The sequence below is a fragment of the Chanodichthys erythropterus genome, chromosome 1 (assembly GCF_024489055.1).
Source record: "Chanodichthys erythropterus isolate Z2021 chromosome 1, ASM2448905v1, whole genome shotgun sequence".
NCBI lineage: Eukaryota > Metazoa > Chordata > Actinopteri > Cypriniformes > Xenocyprididae > Chanodichthys > Chanodichthys erythropterus.
The window spans coordinates 3,559,702-3,578,332 of record NC_090221.1 but is presented as its reverse complement, the minus strand read 5'-3'; the positions used below and the strand labels follow the sequence as shown (position 1 = coordinate 3,578,332).

The 18,631-nt window shown below is 36.1% G+C and overlaps 1 protein-coding gene across 1 annotated transcript; it reads left to right on the top strand.

The window, feature by feature from the left end:
• The first annotated feature begins 11,518 nt into the window (after positions 1–11,518).
• On the top strand, positions 11,519–13,625 carry msx2a (muscle segment homeobox 2a). The gene is made up of 2 exons (XM_067366067.1): positions 11,519–11,876; positions 13,121–13,625. The coding sequence occupies exons 1-2, from the start codon at positions 11,582–11,584 to the stop codon at positions 13,573–13,575; spliced, it is 750 nt and encodes a 249-aa protein (XP_067222168.1). The 5' UTR covers positions 11,519–11,581; the 3' UTR covers positions 13,576–13,625.
• Positions 13,626–18,631: the final 5,006 nt, after the last annotated feature.

The window sequence follows — 18,631 nt, the reverse complement described above, 5'->3', positions numbered from 1 at the left end:
TATGTTTTTTTTGTGCAAACAAAGCACTCGCATCGCTTCATAAAACTGAGTTTAAGCCACTGGAGTCACATTAAGTACTTTAATGATGTATTTTTCCTACTTTTCTGGACCTTGGAGTGGTAGTTGCGTTGGATCTCAATGGAGGGAGAGAAACCTCTCAGACTTCATCAAAAAGATCTTCATTTGTGTTCTGAAGATGAACAAAGGTCCTATGGATGTGGAACAATACGAGGGTGAGTAATGAATGACAAAATTTAAATTTTTGGGTGAACTAACCATTTGAATGCCATTTGAAACAGCCTGCTGGCTTCTAAAATCCTCTAAATATACAAGACCTTCATGTCTGCTGAAGAAGTCAACATTCTTGAGTGTCGAGTATGATTTACAACTGATTTTTATCTTGTTATTGTTTTAATTTCAGGTGGTACCACTTGCAGTGAATTTTAAAGAGGAAAAGAATGCTGTTCACATGGCAAAGTCATTTATAGGGCAATAGGATTAGCTTTTATTTGTGCACCTTTTAATATGATTGTTCACAAACAGTTATATTGCCTAGTAAGTTCCATATATGAGTTTAAAATCTAAATTCTCAGTACAAAAATGGAAAAAGTATGACTTACAGAATGACCACTAGATGGTGATATTTCCAAAACTAAGAGCAGCTATAAACTGCAGAGGCTCCATCTTCCATGCTTTACTTTTTAATTGTATTTACTAGTTGTTGTTTTGTTATTTATTGATATTCACAAAGAGAATGGCCTTCCTTTGTGTTTTTTGTTAAAGTGTTAATTCATGCCAGTAAAGTAATAAACCTATGTTGTTTGATAAATTAACATTAAATGACTTAAATGACACCGTTCCTGTTTTGTTTCCTTCTCAGCTGTAGTGTGAACATTTGTTAAACTTTATAGTGACAGCATTTATTTTATTTGTTTTTGCACGTCAAGTCGTTTGTAAAAAGAAAGAAAGAAAAGCTCATAATTGTACCTATTCTGGAGGCTAAAAGCAGCAAGAAAAGTTATTGGAGACATTTAATTTAATTTAGTGAAAACAATTGGCAGCAAATGTTTTACCCACTTTACCCACAATAAAATTGCATTAAATTTCCAGTGCAGAATGAGCTCAAAATCTTGCTTAGGCAGGTTGTGGGTTTGTGGCAGAAGTCATCAAATAGAGAAGCTATTGTCAAAAACTTGTCTTTAAATTGAGATATATTAATCATGTTGTCAAGTCAAGTCTGTATAATGAGGCAATAAACCCAAGGCTTGATTACAGACAATGATGCTTATAGTTTATTTCCCTCTCCAGGGCGCCTGTGATGATTATGTGTTTTCCTTGAGCATCAGCTAAATGGCAGTGGTAGATCTCTAAGATTAAATGCCGGTTAAATGCAACTTCTGTAAATGTTTGTTGTAGATTAGGATAAATTATAGAACTCAGGTAAGAAAAGGAATAGTTGCTCAGGGATGTTTAGATCTCTAACAATAACCAGCTAAACATGTATTTCACAATAGATTATATGTCCTTTAAAACCTGGTTCTTGAAATCAAATATCTCACGATGAATCAGCAATAAATTGACAGGAATATGTCATAAAGTGGAATAAAGTGTTAAGCCAAGAACAATGCACTGCACTTGTATGACTGCGTGACTTTCGGGCCTTTAACATTTGATATGGATTCCAACACTGAATTAAGCTGTAATTATTTTCACCACCAGGCTCATTTTGGTTCATGTGTTGAAACATGCTAAACAAGTGGAGCCACACCCTCTCTTTAGCACTGTTATGAGTCCTTAGCCACAAGCAGGGGTTGCTTAAAGTAATTTTTGTAATGATGTGCGGATAAACAGGGAAAACACAAATTATCTCTCAAAAGATGACAGTAATGTTGGACCACACTGCATCAATATACACAATTTCCAAATGCTGAATGACAATTACAACTGTTTCACACATACAATTTGTTCGGTTTAATTTTTCTCTCTTTTATTTTTATGTCTATACTGTAAAAAATGCTGGGTTGAAAATGGACAATCCCAGCGATTGGGTTGTTTTAACCCAGCAGTTGGGTTAAATATTGCCAGTTTCGTTTAACCCAACTATTGTTTTAAAATGACTATATGGCTGACTTAAAATGAATCCAAAATAGGTTGGAAATTAAAAATCAGAAACATAATTACTAGAGGCAGCAACTTTCAACTCTACTTTCAACCCAACTTGGGTTGTTTTTAACCCAGCATTTTTTTAGAGTGTACCCATATTGCTTGCTTAAAATGAACCCAAAGTATGTTGGAAATTAACATGTATCTGTATGTTTAATAAATGAACATTTACACTCTAAAAAATGCTGGGTTAAAAACAACCCAAGCGATTAAGTTGTTTTAACCCAGCAGTTGGGTTGAATGTTTGCCCAACCTGCTGGCTAGTTTTACTTAACTCAACTATTGTTTAAAAATTACAGTATTGCTTGCTTTAAATGCACCCAAAATATCTTGAAAATTAACATTTATTAATATGTTTAATAAATTAACATTTTAAGATTTATTTTATGTCAGCCAGTCATTTATAAACAATAGTTGGGTTAAATAAAACTACCCAGCAGGTTGGGCAAACATTTAACCCAACAGTTGAGTTAAAACAACCCAATCGCTGGGTTTGTCCATTTTCAACCCAACTTGGGTTGTTTTTAACCCAGCATTTTTTAGAGTGTATTAACAAGTTTAATGAATCAATAAACATTTATTAAATTGCTTATTAATAAATGTTCACCTTTTGATTATTATTGTTGCCTCTAGTAATTATGTGTCTGATTTCTAATTTCCAACATATTTTGGGTTCATTTTAAGCCAGCCATACAGTAATTTTAAAACAATAGCTAAATAAAAACCCATTTAACCCAACCGCTGGGTAAAACAACCCAATCGCTGGGTTTGTCCATTTCCAACCCAACTTGTGTTATTTTTAACCCAGCATTTTTTAGAGCGGTTGGGTTAAAACCCCTGATTTGAGTTTATCTTCAGAGGGCTCATTGCACTTCAATACAGTAGTTTTTCATTTTGTTTTCGCTGTATTTTCTTTTCTCCCATCTGAATCACCATAAAGCTATATTTATCTTCTTTTTGTCACTTCTTTGGCATTCCATTTTAATATATTGTGTTTAATGACACATTATGTTATAACGAGCTCCAGCAGACAGATAAAATCTCTTTACTTCTCTGTCTTCGGTTCTCAACTTTGCACAGGCTTGATATGGTTGAATGCACACAGAGCAGCACAAAAAAGACAATTTACACCGCCACACACACCTTATGCTACTCGTTACATTTGCACATCCTTTGCCTCACAGCTTATTCCTTTTAACGACAGCATCCATAATGAATGAAATATCACCCATTGAATAGCTGGAATTAGTAGGCTCTTTGTTTGACGCACATGGGAGGAGATATTGTGAAAGCATAGGCACTTTGTAGCTGCTGCTCGAACACTGTTAATACCACCAATACAGAGTGTATAGCTGTAAAGTATTGCACTGATTCAGCACAACCTGAGAAACGCATGTTGTAGCTCATGGGATGTGGTCTTATCCTTTATTTGGTGAGGCCAACAGTGATCAAATTCCTGATTGTGAATGATATACAACTACAATTTAAGACAGAGAACAGACAATAAGGCTTCATATAAAAGATGTGAACCACTGACCCTGGCTGATGGCAATCTCATTAACCAATGCTTTATGGCTTTTAATTCACAATGTGACAGAGAGCAATAAAATGTCCTTTACCTCTTGAATTATAAAACATGCTGTAAAAAAAGTCCTTGGTTGAAGCAACCGCAGAGTGCAGTTCCTCATGTGACAGCTGAGAAAAAATTGATACTCAGAAGCCACACCAAAAAGATTCTTGTTAAACTTATCAAAATCACATCTTACTTTTCACAGAAATGATTTTGTCATCTTAACTGCTAGCACAGGTATAATTGCATATTGCCTTGAGGCAATATAATGGTGTCAGGAAGAAGCCTTAAAGCACTTTACACTGTGCAACCGCTGATGAGGGAGTAATAAGAACCTGGATACATAAAGCCAAGTGGGACACAGACAGCCCGTTCAGCTGTGTCAGAAACATTCGACTCACTGCGCACGTGTCTATTATATGTGAACTCACACTCAACAGCAGTTGCAGTCACAGTATAGTGGTTTCCTTCTTGACCGCACTACATATTTCACTGTATGGGGTCTAATGGAAAGAGCTATCAAACGAAATGCTTTCCGCGTGCAATTGTGCTGAAAGTCATTCTTGCCACGTGAAGAGCCTCATCTGGTGGGCTTTTTTCTATAATCAGAAAAATGGGGTCAGGTTTGATGCTGCATTTATGAACTGAATGTTCCCGTAGTGCAGCTCAACCCGAAAAGTGGGGTTGTCTGCTGCATCAAACACTCCATCTCTAGGGACATGAATTGTACATAATGGTGTGCTTACATTTCATGGGAAGAAATGGACTGTTTAAAGGCACTGAACAGCGAAATTGTTACAAGGTCAAAATTGAAATCTTTAATTTTGTTTATTTAAAGAATTTCACAATGAATGATGCAATTTTAACTTCTTGACTTTTTAGGATTATTTATTTATTTAAGAAATGGTAATTTGTGGAGGCTAAATAAATGCAAATGAGCAAATTATGTTCAATCTATTTTAAGCAGTCTGGTACAAAAATATCCTTAAAGGGTTAGTTCACCCAAAAATGAAAATAATGTCATTAATTACTCACCCTCATGTTGTTCTACACCCGTAAGGCCTTCGTTCATCTTCAGAACACAAATTAAGATATTTTAGTTGAAATCCGATGGCTCAATGAGGCCTCCATAGCCAGCAATGTCATTTCCTCTCTCAAGATCCATTAATGTACTAAAAACATATTTAAATCAGTTCATGTGAGCACAGTGGTTCAATATTAATATTATAAAACGATGAGAATATATTTTTTTTGTGCACCAAAAAAACAAAATAACGACTTTTTAACAATATCTAGTGATGTTCGATTTCATAACTGCTTTTTGAAGCTTTACGAATCAAATCAGAAGATTGAAGTTTGGCGGTTTGATACATGATCCGAATCACTGATTCGACTCAAAACATTCATAATGCTCTGAAGCAGTGTTTTGAAATCGGCCATCACTAGATATTGTTAAAAAGACGTTATATGTTTTTTTTGGCGCACAAAAAATATTCTCGCCGCTTTATAATATTAAGGTAGAACCACTGTACTCACATGAACTGATTTAAATATGTTTTTAGTATATGGATCTTGACAGAGGAAGTGTCATTGCTCCCTATGGAGGCCTCGCTGAGCCATTGGTTTTCATCAAAAATATCTTAATTTGTGTTCTGAAGATGAATGAAGGTCTTACGGGTGTGGAACGGCATGAGGGTGAGTAATTAATGACATTATTTTAATTTTTGGGTGAACTAACCCTTTAAAGTTTTTAAAAGGTTAGTTCACCCAAAAATGAAAATTCTGTCATTTATTACTCACCCTCATTCCACACCCATAAGACCTTCATTCATCTTCATAAGGCAAATTAAGATATTTTAGTTGAAATCCGATGGCTCAGTGAGGCCTCCATAGCCAGCAATGACATTTCCTCTCTCAAGATCCATAACGGTACTAAAAACATATTTAAATCAGTTCATGTGAGTACAGTCATTCAATATTAATATTATAAAGCGACGAGAATATTTTTGGTGCGCCAAAAAAACAAAATAACGACTTATTTAGTGATGGCCGATTTCAAAACACTGCTTCAGGAAGCATCAGAGCACAAATGAATCAGTGTATTGAATCATGATTCAGATCACGTGTCCAACGGATGAACTTTGGCGCTCCGAACAGCTGATTCGATACACTGATTCATAAAGGCCAGAACACACCAAGCCGACGCCGACGAACTAGTGGCGACGAAATAGATTCACGTCGGCAGCGTCTGTGTCCAAAGTTGCCCTGCCACACCAAACCGACGCTAAACAGCCTACGGCCAAGCAGCACATCAGTTCTGCGCGATATGAAATGCCTTTCCGAAACAGCAGGGGCCAGTAGCTGAACAACCAATCAGAATATGGCCCGACGAGGTCCAACGGCGATTCAACATGTCGAATCGGCCGAAACAAAGTCGACAAGAACCAACTTCAGCTGAAACTTAGTCGGCCGACGAAGAAAAACTGCCCAACGGCCAACCGTCGGCTTGGTGTGTTCCTGCCTTAACACTCCGATGCTTCCTGAAGCAGTGTTTTGAAATCGGCCATCACTATATAAGTCGTTATTTTGTTGTTTTTGGCACACCAAAAATATTCTCGTGGCTTTATAATATTAATATCGAACCACTGTACTCACATGAACTGATTTAAATATGTTTTTAGTACCTTTATGGATCTTGAGAGAGGAAATGTCGTTGCTCCCTATGGAGGCCTCACTGAGCCATCGGATTTCAACTGAAACATAATTTGTGTTCTGAAGATGCGCGAAGGTCTTATGGGTGCGGCATAAGGGTAAGTATAATTAATGACAGAATTTTCATTTTTGGGTGAACTAACCTTTTAAGTAAGTAAAAGCCCTTCAGGCTGATGCAAAACCTGATTTCCCTCTCAAGGTTTATTCTGTGATAACAATCGGCTGAATGTTCATTATCCCGCTTATTACACGGCTGCTTGCCACAATTGTACATGAACTATTGACCTGAGTCAAAATATTTTATTAGCTCTTTAAACGCAAAGTTTCCGCGGAGAGAGCAGTTGCTAGCGTGGCAAGTTAAAACTTGAGGGACGTTTAAGAGATACGGTACAGTCATACCACATATTACATGACATTTCGCCACATAAATAATTATGGGCATAAGAGATATTGATCTGAGATTAAACTGATTGTACCTGTTTGTTATCTTATAATCCATTACAGTGAACAAAATAGTCCCAAAATGAGAGAGCGATACCGGATGACATAATTAAATAACTGTTCACAAAATATTGATTTGACTGAGTTTAATATTTTATTAGCGCACCAAACGCTAAACTTTCACAAGGAAAAAATGTTAGCAAGCGCTGCAGACTTGACATGAGCCTGTGTTATCTGATTTTAGCGGTTGTTTTCGGGGAATAACATACCGCTGGATGGCGCGATTAACCAGTCAGAATCAAATATTCCACAGAGCTGCGTAATAATGTTGTTTATGTCTGTGTGGTGTTTTTTAATATGCTTTAAGACAAACCAAGAAAAACTGCAGTGATCTAAAGAGTTTCAAAAATGTGGTTTGAAATCGCTGGTGTTTCTGACATCATAAACTACCTTGTAACCAATCACATCAGCGTGGGGGCGGGCTTTAGCATATCATTAACTGACCGCTCTGAGATATCCCGGTATATTTTTATTTTTATTAATATGAAAAATCAGGTAGGTTTAGCAGGTGTGGTGTATATTACGATGCTGTGATGAACTATATGCCTGACGTTTGTTCAAAGTGTTTCTAAGAAAACTGATTCCTTTAACCTTTATGGGTATGAAATTACAATATTTTCTAAATCCAGCTGAACTTTAGTACTTAAAATAATGTAACTGCAGTTCGAATTGTGTCGTTCTCTCTGCCGGCGCAGTGTCATTCGGGGATCCGTTGTTGAATTACGCACCAAAGCAAGCAATAAACCTGATGGGAAAAGTGATTATAGTATGTCCAATTATCCTGTGCATGATTTTTTACTCTTCATTTCTGCTAATTAGAAGTTTGAGTTGTTTACGGTTTTATCATTTATCATTTTATCACTGACCCTCAAAAAGCAATTTGGGACATACAATTGAAAAAGTAAATATGCTGCGAGCAGTGCAAGCACTAGACGTTTAAATGTGTGTTGTATTTAACATTTATTTGGCATTTCAGTTTTGTCTTGGTTCGGTCTTTAGTTCATGTTTATATACAAATGTAATGAAGCCCAAATTGTTTGAGCATTGCTTTCAAATTAAAAACATGTAGCTGTGTCAGTTCATGTCAAATCTTATTGACTCCATGTTCTTTTCAATTTCCTTTTTTACAGGAAAAATGTGTCTCGACTTAATTAGGTCTTCCACTTTAATCAAATCGTAATCACACAATATCTTCTGAACAGTTTTTCCAATCCAATTCTGAAACAGCCATTCCTTTTGGCCCATGCTGAATAACAATCTGCCTTACAGCGCCACAGGCCACAGCAGCCAAATCCTTGTCAAGGACTATCTGTTCAATTCCCTCCAGTGTTGACCCTGTACATAGAGTTTGTATTGCATATTATGTGACAGAATTGGCAGGAATTAACTTCCTGACGTTTTCTCTTTTTCCACTAATGAGCACAATATGCTGTTCCTGCTATAGTCTTAATGACATTTGTTTCTTCCACTTAATTCTCTAGTTTAACATTCTACACAACTTTAAAGACAAACACAAATTAGCCTGACTTTTAACCCCAGGAGTGCACCTAATCACTGCTATTACAGAGGGGAATATGTAAAGGTGAATTGCTAAAATGATTCCCATAGCATTTAAGTATAGAACGCAAGTGATGCGAACACAGTGATTCATAAAGCTTAATGAAGCCATAAGCCAAGGCCTTTGCCACAGAATTAAACCTGTCACGATTACAGAGTATGACTCCTCTGGAGAGCTGTAATAATGGTGCAGGAGCCCAGACTTGGTGGAGACACTTAAGTGTTAGTTTTGACAGGACTGACTTGTACTTCTGCATTCTCTAGGAATCAAATAATTACCACAGTGCAATGTAAATTCTGCAGTGGGAAAAAGGGAGTTGCATGTTAAGTTTTGCATTGCGTTTGTTTCGATTTCTTGCACAAACATCACTGACAAGCCTGATTTATGCAAATATCCTAACATTAAATGCACGTTTAGTTTCTTAGAAAAGCTGTCCCATCATTTTTACTTTGTCAGTGTGATGAAACTCTGATGAAACAGAGTAGAGTTCATAGCCTTTAAAGTGACAGACTCGGGCTATATGAGTGGGCGCCATACACCTTGAGAGGGTAGCAATTTTCCGGTATTACGTTTAAATCCTGGTAAAAAAGAACCGGATTCCAGGAGCCTAATTACAAGGTGTTAATAGCAACAACAATATAATTACTGTAATTTACATGCTAGCCTGAAACATTTGGTCCCCTCTGAATGTATGTCACAAATGTGATCAGTTATCAGGTTTTGCTGTTGCTGTTTTTAGGTTTTGATAAATGTTTTGTTGTTTTTGAAAAATAAAAACATTAAAGTGTTAGTTCACCAAAAAATGAAAATAATGTCATTTATTACTCACCCTCGTGTCGTTCCACACCTGTAAGACCGTTCATCTTTAGCACACAAATTAAGATATTTGTGAATGAAATCCCAGAGTTTTTTTTTTATCCTTCATTGAAAGCAATGAAATGACCACATTCATTGTCCAGATAAATAGTAAAGACGTCGTTAAAATAATGAACGTGACTGCAGTGGTTTAACCTTAATGTTACAAAGCGATGAGAATACTTAAAGGTGCCCAAGAATGCTTTTTCACAAGATGTAATATAAGTCTAAGGTGTCCCCTGAATGTGTCTGTGAAGTTTCAGCTCAAAATACCCCATAGATTTTTTTTTATTAATTTTTTTAACTGCCTATTTTGGGGCATCATTAACTATACACTGATTTTGGCAGCGCGCCGCCCCTTTAATTCGCATGCTCCCTGCCACACGAGCTCTCGACTATATTACAGCGCATTTACAAAGTTCTCACAGCTAATATAACCCTCAAATGGATCTTTACAAGATGTTCTTCATGCATGCTGTATGCATGCTTTGAATTATGTGAGTAAAGTATTTATTTTAATGTTTACATTTGATTCTGTATGAGTTTGAGGCTATGCTCCGTGGCTAATGCTACACTGTTGGAGAGATTTATAAAGAATAAAGTTGTGTTTATGAATTATACAGACTGCAAGTGTTTAAAAATGAAAATAGCGACGGCTCTTGTCTCTGTGAATACAGTAATAAACAATGGTAACTTTAACCACATTTAACAGTACATTAGCGACATGCTAATGAAACATTTAGTAAGACAATTTACAAATATCACTAAAAATATCATGCTATCATGGATCATGTCAGTTATTGTTGCTCCATCTGCCATTTTTCGCTGTTATTCTTGCTTGCTTACATAGTCTGTGCACAGATCCAGATGTTAATACTGCCTTTCCTTGTCTAATGCCTTGAACATGGGCTGGCATATGCAAATATTGGGGTAATACATATTAATGATCCCGACTGTTACGTAACAGTTTGTGTTATATTGAGATCAGCGTGTTTTCCGGAAGTCTTTTAAACAAATTAGATTTATATAAGAATGAGGAAGCAATGGGGTTTGAAACTCATTGTATGTCATTTCAATGTACTGAACTCTTGTTATTTAACTATGCCAATATAAATTCAATTTTTGATTCTAGGGCACCTTTAAAAAATAAAATAAAAAAACAAAGTAACGACTTTATTCAACAATATCTAGTGATGGGTGATTTCAAAACACTGCTCCATGAAGCTCCGAATCTTTTATTTCGAATCAGTGATTCAGAGCGCGTATCGAACTGCCAAAGTCACGTGATTTCAGTAAAGGAGGCTTCCACAGTGTTTCGAAATTTCAGTGGTTCTCCACTGGGGGGCGTGACTTTGGCAGTTTAATACGCGCTCTGAACCACTGATTCGAAACAAAAGATTCGTAAAGCTTCATGAAGCAGTGTTTTGAAATTACTCATCACTAGATATTGTTGAATAAAGTCGTTATTTTGTTTTTTTTAGCGCAAGAAAACTATTCTTGTCACTTCATAACATTAAGGCTGAACCACTGTAGTCACGTTGACTATTTTAACAATGTTTTTACTTCTTTTCTGAACAATGAATGTTGTAATTTAATTGCTCTCAATGGAGGATAAAAAAACAACAACTTAGATTTCATCAAAAAAATCTTAATTTGTGTTCTGAAGATGAATGAAGGTCTTACGGATGTGGAACGACATGAGGGTGAGTAATAATGACATAATTTCATTTTTGGGTGAACTAACCCTTTAAAACTTCGTTTTAAAATGGTTCTGTAAACAAAAAAAAAGTGGCTATATGAATAGTCAGCAGGCTATATGAAGTGACAAGCTTTGATTAACGTACAAATTATTGATTTGAGAGTAATATGAAGAAACTTAAAGTCTAATTTTAGCTTATTTCCCCACTATTATGGTCTAAATATAACCTCTTTATCCGGGAAGAGTATCATTTAACGGCTCAGGATCTTCACTGCAGATCCTTTGATGAGGCAATCACCCTACAAACACTCATTTTGTGTCTCAGGATGTCCAAAAAGGCTAAGTAGGCGGCTCTTGAGTGATTTAGACGCAGCCTCTGACTGAACGATGATTGGTTCAAACTTTGGATACTCTCGAAACTTTTGTCAAGTTATTGTTAGTCATGTAAGTTAAGCAACGAAGAACAGGTTAATGGTTCGTTCTCAAGTTTCCATGTGGAATATAGATAGTTATTTTACGCGGAATGATTTCAGCTCATTATAAAGGTAAAGTGTCCTCCGATGAAGATGATGATAGCGGTTCACGGTCATCTCCGCCGGAGCCTTCGGTTCGGACGCAGAGACTCCCGTTCAGCGTCGAAGCCCTTATGTCGAAGAAAGGAAGGAGTGAATCAACTTCACAGGAACTGATTCAGATGCCATGCATGATAAATAATGATGATCGATCCGTGATATATTCAGTGGATTCGACCAAACGTTGTGAATCTGTGAAAGAGGACTTTTCTTGGATCAATAAACCCAGATTGTCAACATCACCACGTAAGTTACCAGATTAAAACACACTAAATTATAATGTTAAAGTGTCTGAATGACATTATATATTAGATATTAAGCAATGTAGCATCTTCTTGAGCCTTTCTCAGAACTAACTTTTTTGTAATCAACTAGTGTCAGTGTGATTTTTAGTGATTCTAGCAGAATAAATAGTTTGTTTTGTCATTTAAATGATAAATAATGTGGGGAAAGGATCGATGTAGTGAGAACTGTCAAGCACATAAACGAGAAAAACACAGTATTTACAAACATAACAAGAAAGTCTGATTTCCAAACTAAGTACACTCTAAAATATCCTGGGTTAAAAATATCCCAAGTTGGGTTAAACATGGACAAACTCAGCATTTTTGCTGTTTTTACCCAACCTGCTGGTATAGTTTTATTTAACTGAACTATTGTTTAAAAATTACTTTATTGTTTGCTTAAAATGAACCCAAAATAGTTTAATAAATGTTTAATAAATGAACATTTATTAATAAGTTGAATAAATCATAATTAAATAATACACTCTAAAAAATGCTGGGTTAAAAACAACCCAAGTTGGGTTAAATATGGACAAACCCAGCAGGTTGGGTTAAATGGCACCTATTATGCCCTCTCTCACATGATGTAATATAAGTCTCTGGTCTGGTCGAGTTTCAGCTTAAAATACTCCACAAATTTGCCCCTATTTGGGGGTGAGCAAAAACATGCCTTTTACTATATTACTATATTGCTGGCTAAAAAAAAAAAAAATCCAAAATTGGTTGAAAAAAAATGGCTGGGTGAAAACAACCCAATCCCTGGGTTTGTCCATATTTAACCCAGCATTTTTTAGAGTGTACACGTTTATTACATTGCTTATTAATAAATGTTCACCTTTTGATTATCATTGTTTCCTCTAGTAATTATGTGTCTGATTTTGAAACTATTTTGGGTTCATTTTAAACATATAGTAACATATATTAAACATAGTCATATAGTAATTTTTTAAATAAAAGTTGAGTTAAATAAAACTGCCGCAGGTTGGGCAAACATTTAACCCAACTGCTGGGTCAAAAAACCCAATTAATGAGTTTGTCCATATTTAACCCAACTTGATTATAATTTTAGAGTGTATTCAGGCATTCTATACAGCAGAAATGATCTGGTTCACAATATATTTTATGATTAACCCTTGTGTTAAAGCAAATTAGCCATCTGCCCAACCCATGCTGTTTTACGAGCTAATTTATGAACTAATTTTACAGGACCCGCGAGTCCCGCAACATGCACTCTCAGGAAGCACAAGACGAACCGTAAACCCAGAACACCCTTCACCACGACTCAGCTCTTGGCCCTCGAGCGGAAGTTCCGTCAGAAGCAATATCTGTCTATCGCAGAACGCGCTGAATTTTCCAGCTCTCTCAGCCTGACGGAGACACAAGTGAAGATCTGGTTCCAGAACCGAAGAGCGAAGGCTAAGCGACTGCAGGAGGCAGAGCTGGAGAGGCTCAAAATGACCAGCAAACCCATTTTGCATCCTGGCCTCACTCTACCGTTTCCACTCTGTACGCAACCCCAGACAGCAGCTCTATTGTGTGGACAGTCTTTCCCTTTCAGCAGACATATGCTGCCCTTTGCACCTGTAGGAATATACTCCATGCCGGTGGCTTACAGTATGTGTCCTTTGTCCAAAGACGGCTACTCTGTGGAGCCAGTCTAGAGGATTTATTTGCATCAGTATTATTCGTGGAAACACTTCTGGTTTATCTTCTGGACTGACATTTGACACATCAACATGGGTTGTCATAAGATTTTGTATATGCACAGGATTACTTTTTATGTTAATTTCTATTTTTAATTTTTGTGACATTAATTTACTTTGGAAACCACAAAGAACAAATGAAACGTAGACTTGCAGGTTTAAAGTCCCCCTGTGGTGAAAATCATGTTGTTTTTATGTCTATATGGTGTTTTTAATATGTTTTAAGACAAACCAAGTCCACACCATTGCTGAGTATTTTATGTTTAAAACCAACCCGATCTCACATCAATTCGTACGTATTTTACGAGGTGGCTAACACCTCATAAAAAATACGTAGGAATTGGTTTTGAGATAGCATTGGTAAAACTGCAGCGATCTAAAAACGTGGTTTGAAATCGCTGGTGTTTCTGACATCACAAACTACCTTATAACCAATCACGTCAACGTGGGGGCGGGCTTTAGCATATCATTAACTTACCGCACAAGGGAGTCTTAAGAGAAGCCAGGGTTGTCCCAGTATATTTTTCTGTTGATATGAAAAATTGGGTAGATTTATCAATATAGCAGCTATGATGAACTACAAGCCTTTCTCCACTGACAAGTTGTTTATAAGGATATTGATTTTTAGAAAGCAGCTGTCTGACTCTGAGATGATGAACGGGAACATGGATTGAGTGACATTATCAACACATTATTAGCTGTTTGATAATGTAGTCAAGAAAAAGGCTAATCATATTAGCGTCCGACGCTGTAAAAAGCGATACCAGTGTGCAGCATTTACCACTGACCAAGTGGATCTCTGAGTGAGTGCGAGTGAGTGGAGGCGGGGCTAATTATCATATTCATAGATCCACGTATAATAAGTGAGGCAAGGGTGTTGAGTTACCTTCAAGCTATTTTAAAGCATTAAGATTTGGTGATCAAAGATGAGTTTTAAGGGATAAAATTATTGACTACAGGGGGACTTTAATTTTTCTGATATTTATGTGTTCTTGTAACTTTTCTTAAATTTCCAGGGTATTTTCGGATATTATATTACCCAATGTTTTGCATTAAAATATTGATCTAAGTGTGATTTTGAGTCACACGAAAGAAAATGTCAAATATATTAATTATTCTACCAGATAAACTTAGAATAAAGTATATTTGTATAATGAATCCCAATTCAAATGTGTTTATGAGAAGCAAATGTAACATATTTTACGTTGATTCAGAGTCAGTGCATTTTTTCATTTCCTAATTGGAAATTTTAGAGGAAATTAAACCTTTTTAGAGGAGATTAAACCTTTTTTTCCTTAAATTTCTGAGGTGTTTTAGTTAAACATTGGAGAAGGAGATCAGCTCACGCTTTAAGTCGCACGATTGCTAATGCTTTTTAAATTGAGCTGCTGAAAAGAGGCTTTTAAGCGTCCATGCTCATAATCAGTGGAAATGTTGGTTGACCTGTGGAGCTCTCTTCATGCTGGTGGTCCCAGGAAAGTTAATTAAACGGTGTCATTACATGACGCACTAAAACACTGGGTTAGCCGCGTAAGTATTTCAGTTCGTAAACCTCTCTGTGTGCTGCAACCGAGGAATGTGTCGACCTGATGCATTTCTAAAATGATCTTAAGAAAATCAGTGTTGCATATAATTTATGATGGATTAATTGGCTTTGTTGTATCGCCTTTCCATGAAATAATCTATAATCTTCTGATGGTGTAATTACAAATATGTGGGTATCTACACACAAAAATAGCCCGATATAATAGCCCCCTTCAGTCACAGTCCCTGAGTCGGAGTGATTGAGCGCAACTGCTTATTTTCCATAGACACCAACCGTGTCTTAGCATGTCCCTTGATACCACTGAACAGATAGGTCTTCTCCCCCTGGTCTACCCTTTTAAAAATACCCTTGGCTTTGTATTGTAATTTGACTTTGAGCCTTAACTGATCGTGAATGCCGAGCTCTACATCAACCAGACCCTTTACTAATTGTCCTTACTCTCCAAGTTTAACTCCACCAGTGTGAAATGGTGTATGAGAGCTCAGTGATAAAAAGCAAAAGCATTACATGATTGGCTTCACCTTCTTTTGCTCACTTAACTGTGGCATTGTCTGGCATCGACAAAGTGTTTCCCATTACTGTACACCCATGTTACAATTAGCAGTCATTTCACAGTCCATTTCTATGTCTTTGTTTTTAAAACAAGCTGCAACATTAGTTTGATAACAGATCTTTCTGCGGCGCAAAATTCACTTTCGACCCTAGAGGGTTTCACTTCATCTTGGTCGAAACTCAAAAGCCATCCTCATGCCAAGTTTTTCTGACTGTTCAGTCTATTGAGTGGAAGGCTTTGATCCTTGGTGACGACGACCAGGGAGGTCTAAAAAAGGTGTTTTTACTGTATTTATTCATGCACTTTAGACTATTAAATGAGTCTGAGAGAAAAAAGGAACCATTTACTAAATAATAGACTCTCACTGACCTTAAAACTCTTATATTTATTCATTTACACATAGCAATATATTTTTTAGTAAATAAATAGAAATAGAAAAAGTTAGTGCTAATATTAATGGGTTGAGTTTTGACTTTTAGCTTTATTTATGTTATAATATAGCTGCAACAAATTAATTCATTACAAAGTCACTAATAGGCACATCTATAGATATTATGTTTAACAATATATGCACATCTGCATTTTCTGTAGGCCCTCCTAACGCATGAAAAACTGTTTAAAACTTATGCATTGCAGGGTCTGTTTGGACCCGGTGGAACATATGCTTATAAAACATTTTTGAACTAAAACTATATTGTATCTAATCAGTAACATCTTGATAATGAATGTATGCACAAAAGTTTTGAATGTTACCATGTTTTTACCATGCTATTACTTCATTTACACCCTTTTTATTCATTAAAAAAGTTGAGAAATTTCACATTTTTCAAGAACTACAGCAAAAAGCAGTGTTACGCAAGAAAAGAAATTTCACATATTTTTATTTGAATGTATCATTAGATGATTAGATTTATATGAGCATATAATATGAGAATGACCATTATGGACTCCATTGACCAATGGATTTAGTTAAAGTTAAAAACCTTTTACAAGATGTAATATAAGTCTCTGGTGTCTCCAGAATGTGTCTGTGAAGTTTCAGCTCAAAATCCCCCACAGATAATTTATTATAGCTTGACAAATTTGCTCTTATTTGGGTGTGAGCAAAAACATGCCGTTTTTGTGTGTGTCCCTTTAAATGCAAATGAGCTGCTGCTCATGAGAATGAGCTGCAAATGAGCTGCTTCTTTCTAGAAGAGGGCGGAGCTTTAACAGCTCAACAACAACAAAGCCGGAGAATCTCACGCAGCCAAAATGAGGATTGTCAGTAACGGTGTTCAGCCTTACATTGTTCAAACCGGAGTCGACAACTTTGAAGAAGTTACAACTTTTAGACGTTTCTGAATGGTTAGTGGATAAATTGATGTAGTTGCTGTGGAGTTGATTCAACTCATCCACTAGCATGTGCCGTCATGTTCATCTTTTGTGTTGAATTGATCCTCGTTTGTGAAGCAGTCCGGCGTAAAATGACGGCATGACAACAACACTCGACTACAACAACTCTTCCTCCTTTCTAAAGCAGCCCAACATGGCCCCGCCCCCTTTGTTGTGTGTTCTTGAGGGCGGGGTTTATGTAAATTTTGGGGTTAGTGATGTCACTAGCCCGGGACGAAGCTCGTTGTAGTTTGTTGTAGTCCTTAAAAAGCAATTTCTGTAAAAAAACATATCCGTTTGCATTGAACTGTGAGCGTCGTAACTTTGCAGATGTTGTTTATGCTCAAACAGCAACATTACACACTAACTAAAGTTAAAAAAGTGAAATCATAATCAACCACAATTCAAATTCATTTGAAACATAGGCTATAACTCATGAATGCTCAAAACAGTCTAAATTTATGAAACCTACATAATCTTTTTCTAACAAAACAACATCAATATTACTTTGAAATGTTTTCAAACACTTGCACTTTTACTTTCATATGAAAAAAATGATGATAAACAGCTTGAATCTCAAGCTGCAATGATTCATCAACAGGTGGCAGCAAAGTGAAATGTTTGCTTTTTCTTTTTCAAACCCTCTTTCCTTTTCCAAATTTAGACTTTTTTAACAAACACATTAAGACATTCATTTGTTTGTCATTTTATTGTAATGTCATAATTATTGTGTGTGCATGTGCGAACATGTTTATAAACAAAATGTGTGTTTGTGTGTGTATTTTTGAGTGTAGGAAAGAGGCTACATGTATTTTACAGAAGTAATTTGAGACAAATCAAAATCTCATTATACCATTGACTCCCATTATAAAGCTTGTAAGAGTATTTTTTAATATAACTCTGATTGTGTTTGACTGAAAGAAGTCATACATGTAGGATGGCTTGAGGGTGAGTAAATCATGGGATAATATTCATTTTTGTGTGAACAAAATGTCCCACATTTAAAAAAAAAAAAATGCAATAGCTTCAAAACATTATTGGCTTCCTAGATGCTGCTATTTACAGATTTATTTTACTTATCTAACTGATTTGGTCCTGTTGATCTTGTGCCAATATATAGGGCGACATATTGATTGTTATCCAGCAGTGTTGGTGTTTTAAAGATGTCCACTAGATGTAGCAATTTCTTTGTGAATATATAGGCGAGACAGTCCATTTATAATGCACATTAAATACAAAAAGCAACAAGACATTTTTTATTAAAGTTCACAATAAAATATTTTATAGATATTACATTATAATGTATCTATATTAGTATATTTATTGTAACACTGCACTTTTAACAGTACATTTTAGTGAAACAAAGGCAGACAAATTATTTTTGTGTTTCACAACAGAAATAAAAACGAATGTAAAGACATACAACCCCTAACATCTGATAGACCCCGGGTATATTTTATGTCACATCTTGTGCAACGTTTTTACTTGCTCAAGGTTGCATCTGTGAACAAATCTCCGGTGCCTGTCATTTTTATAGACAC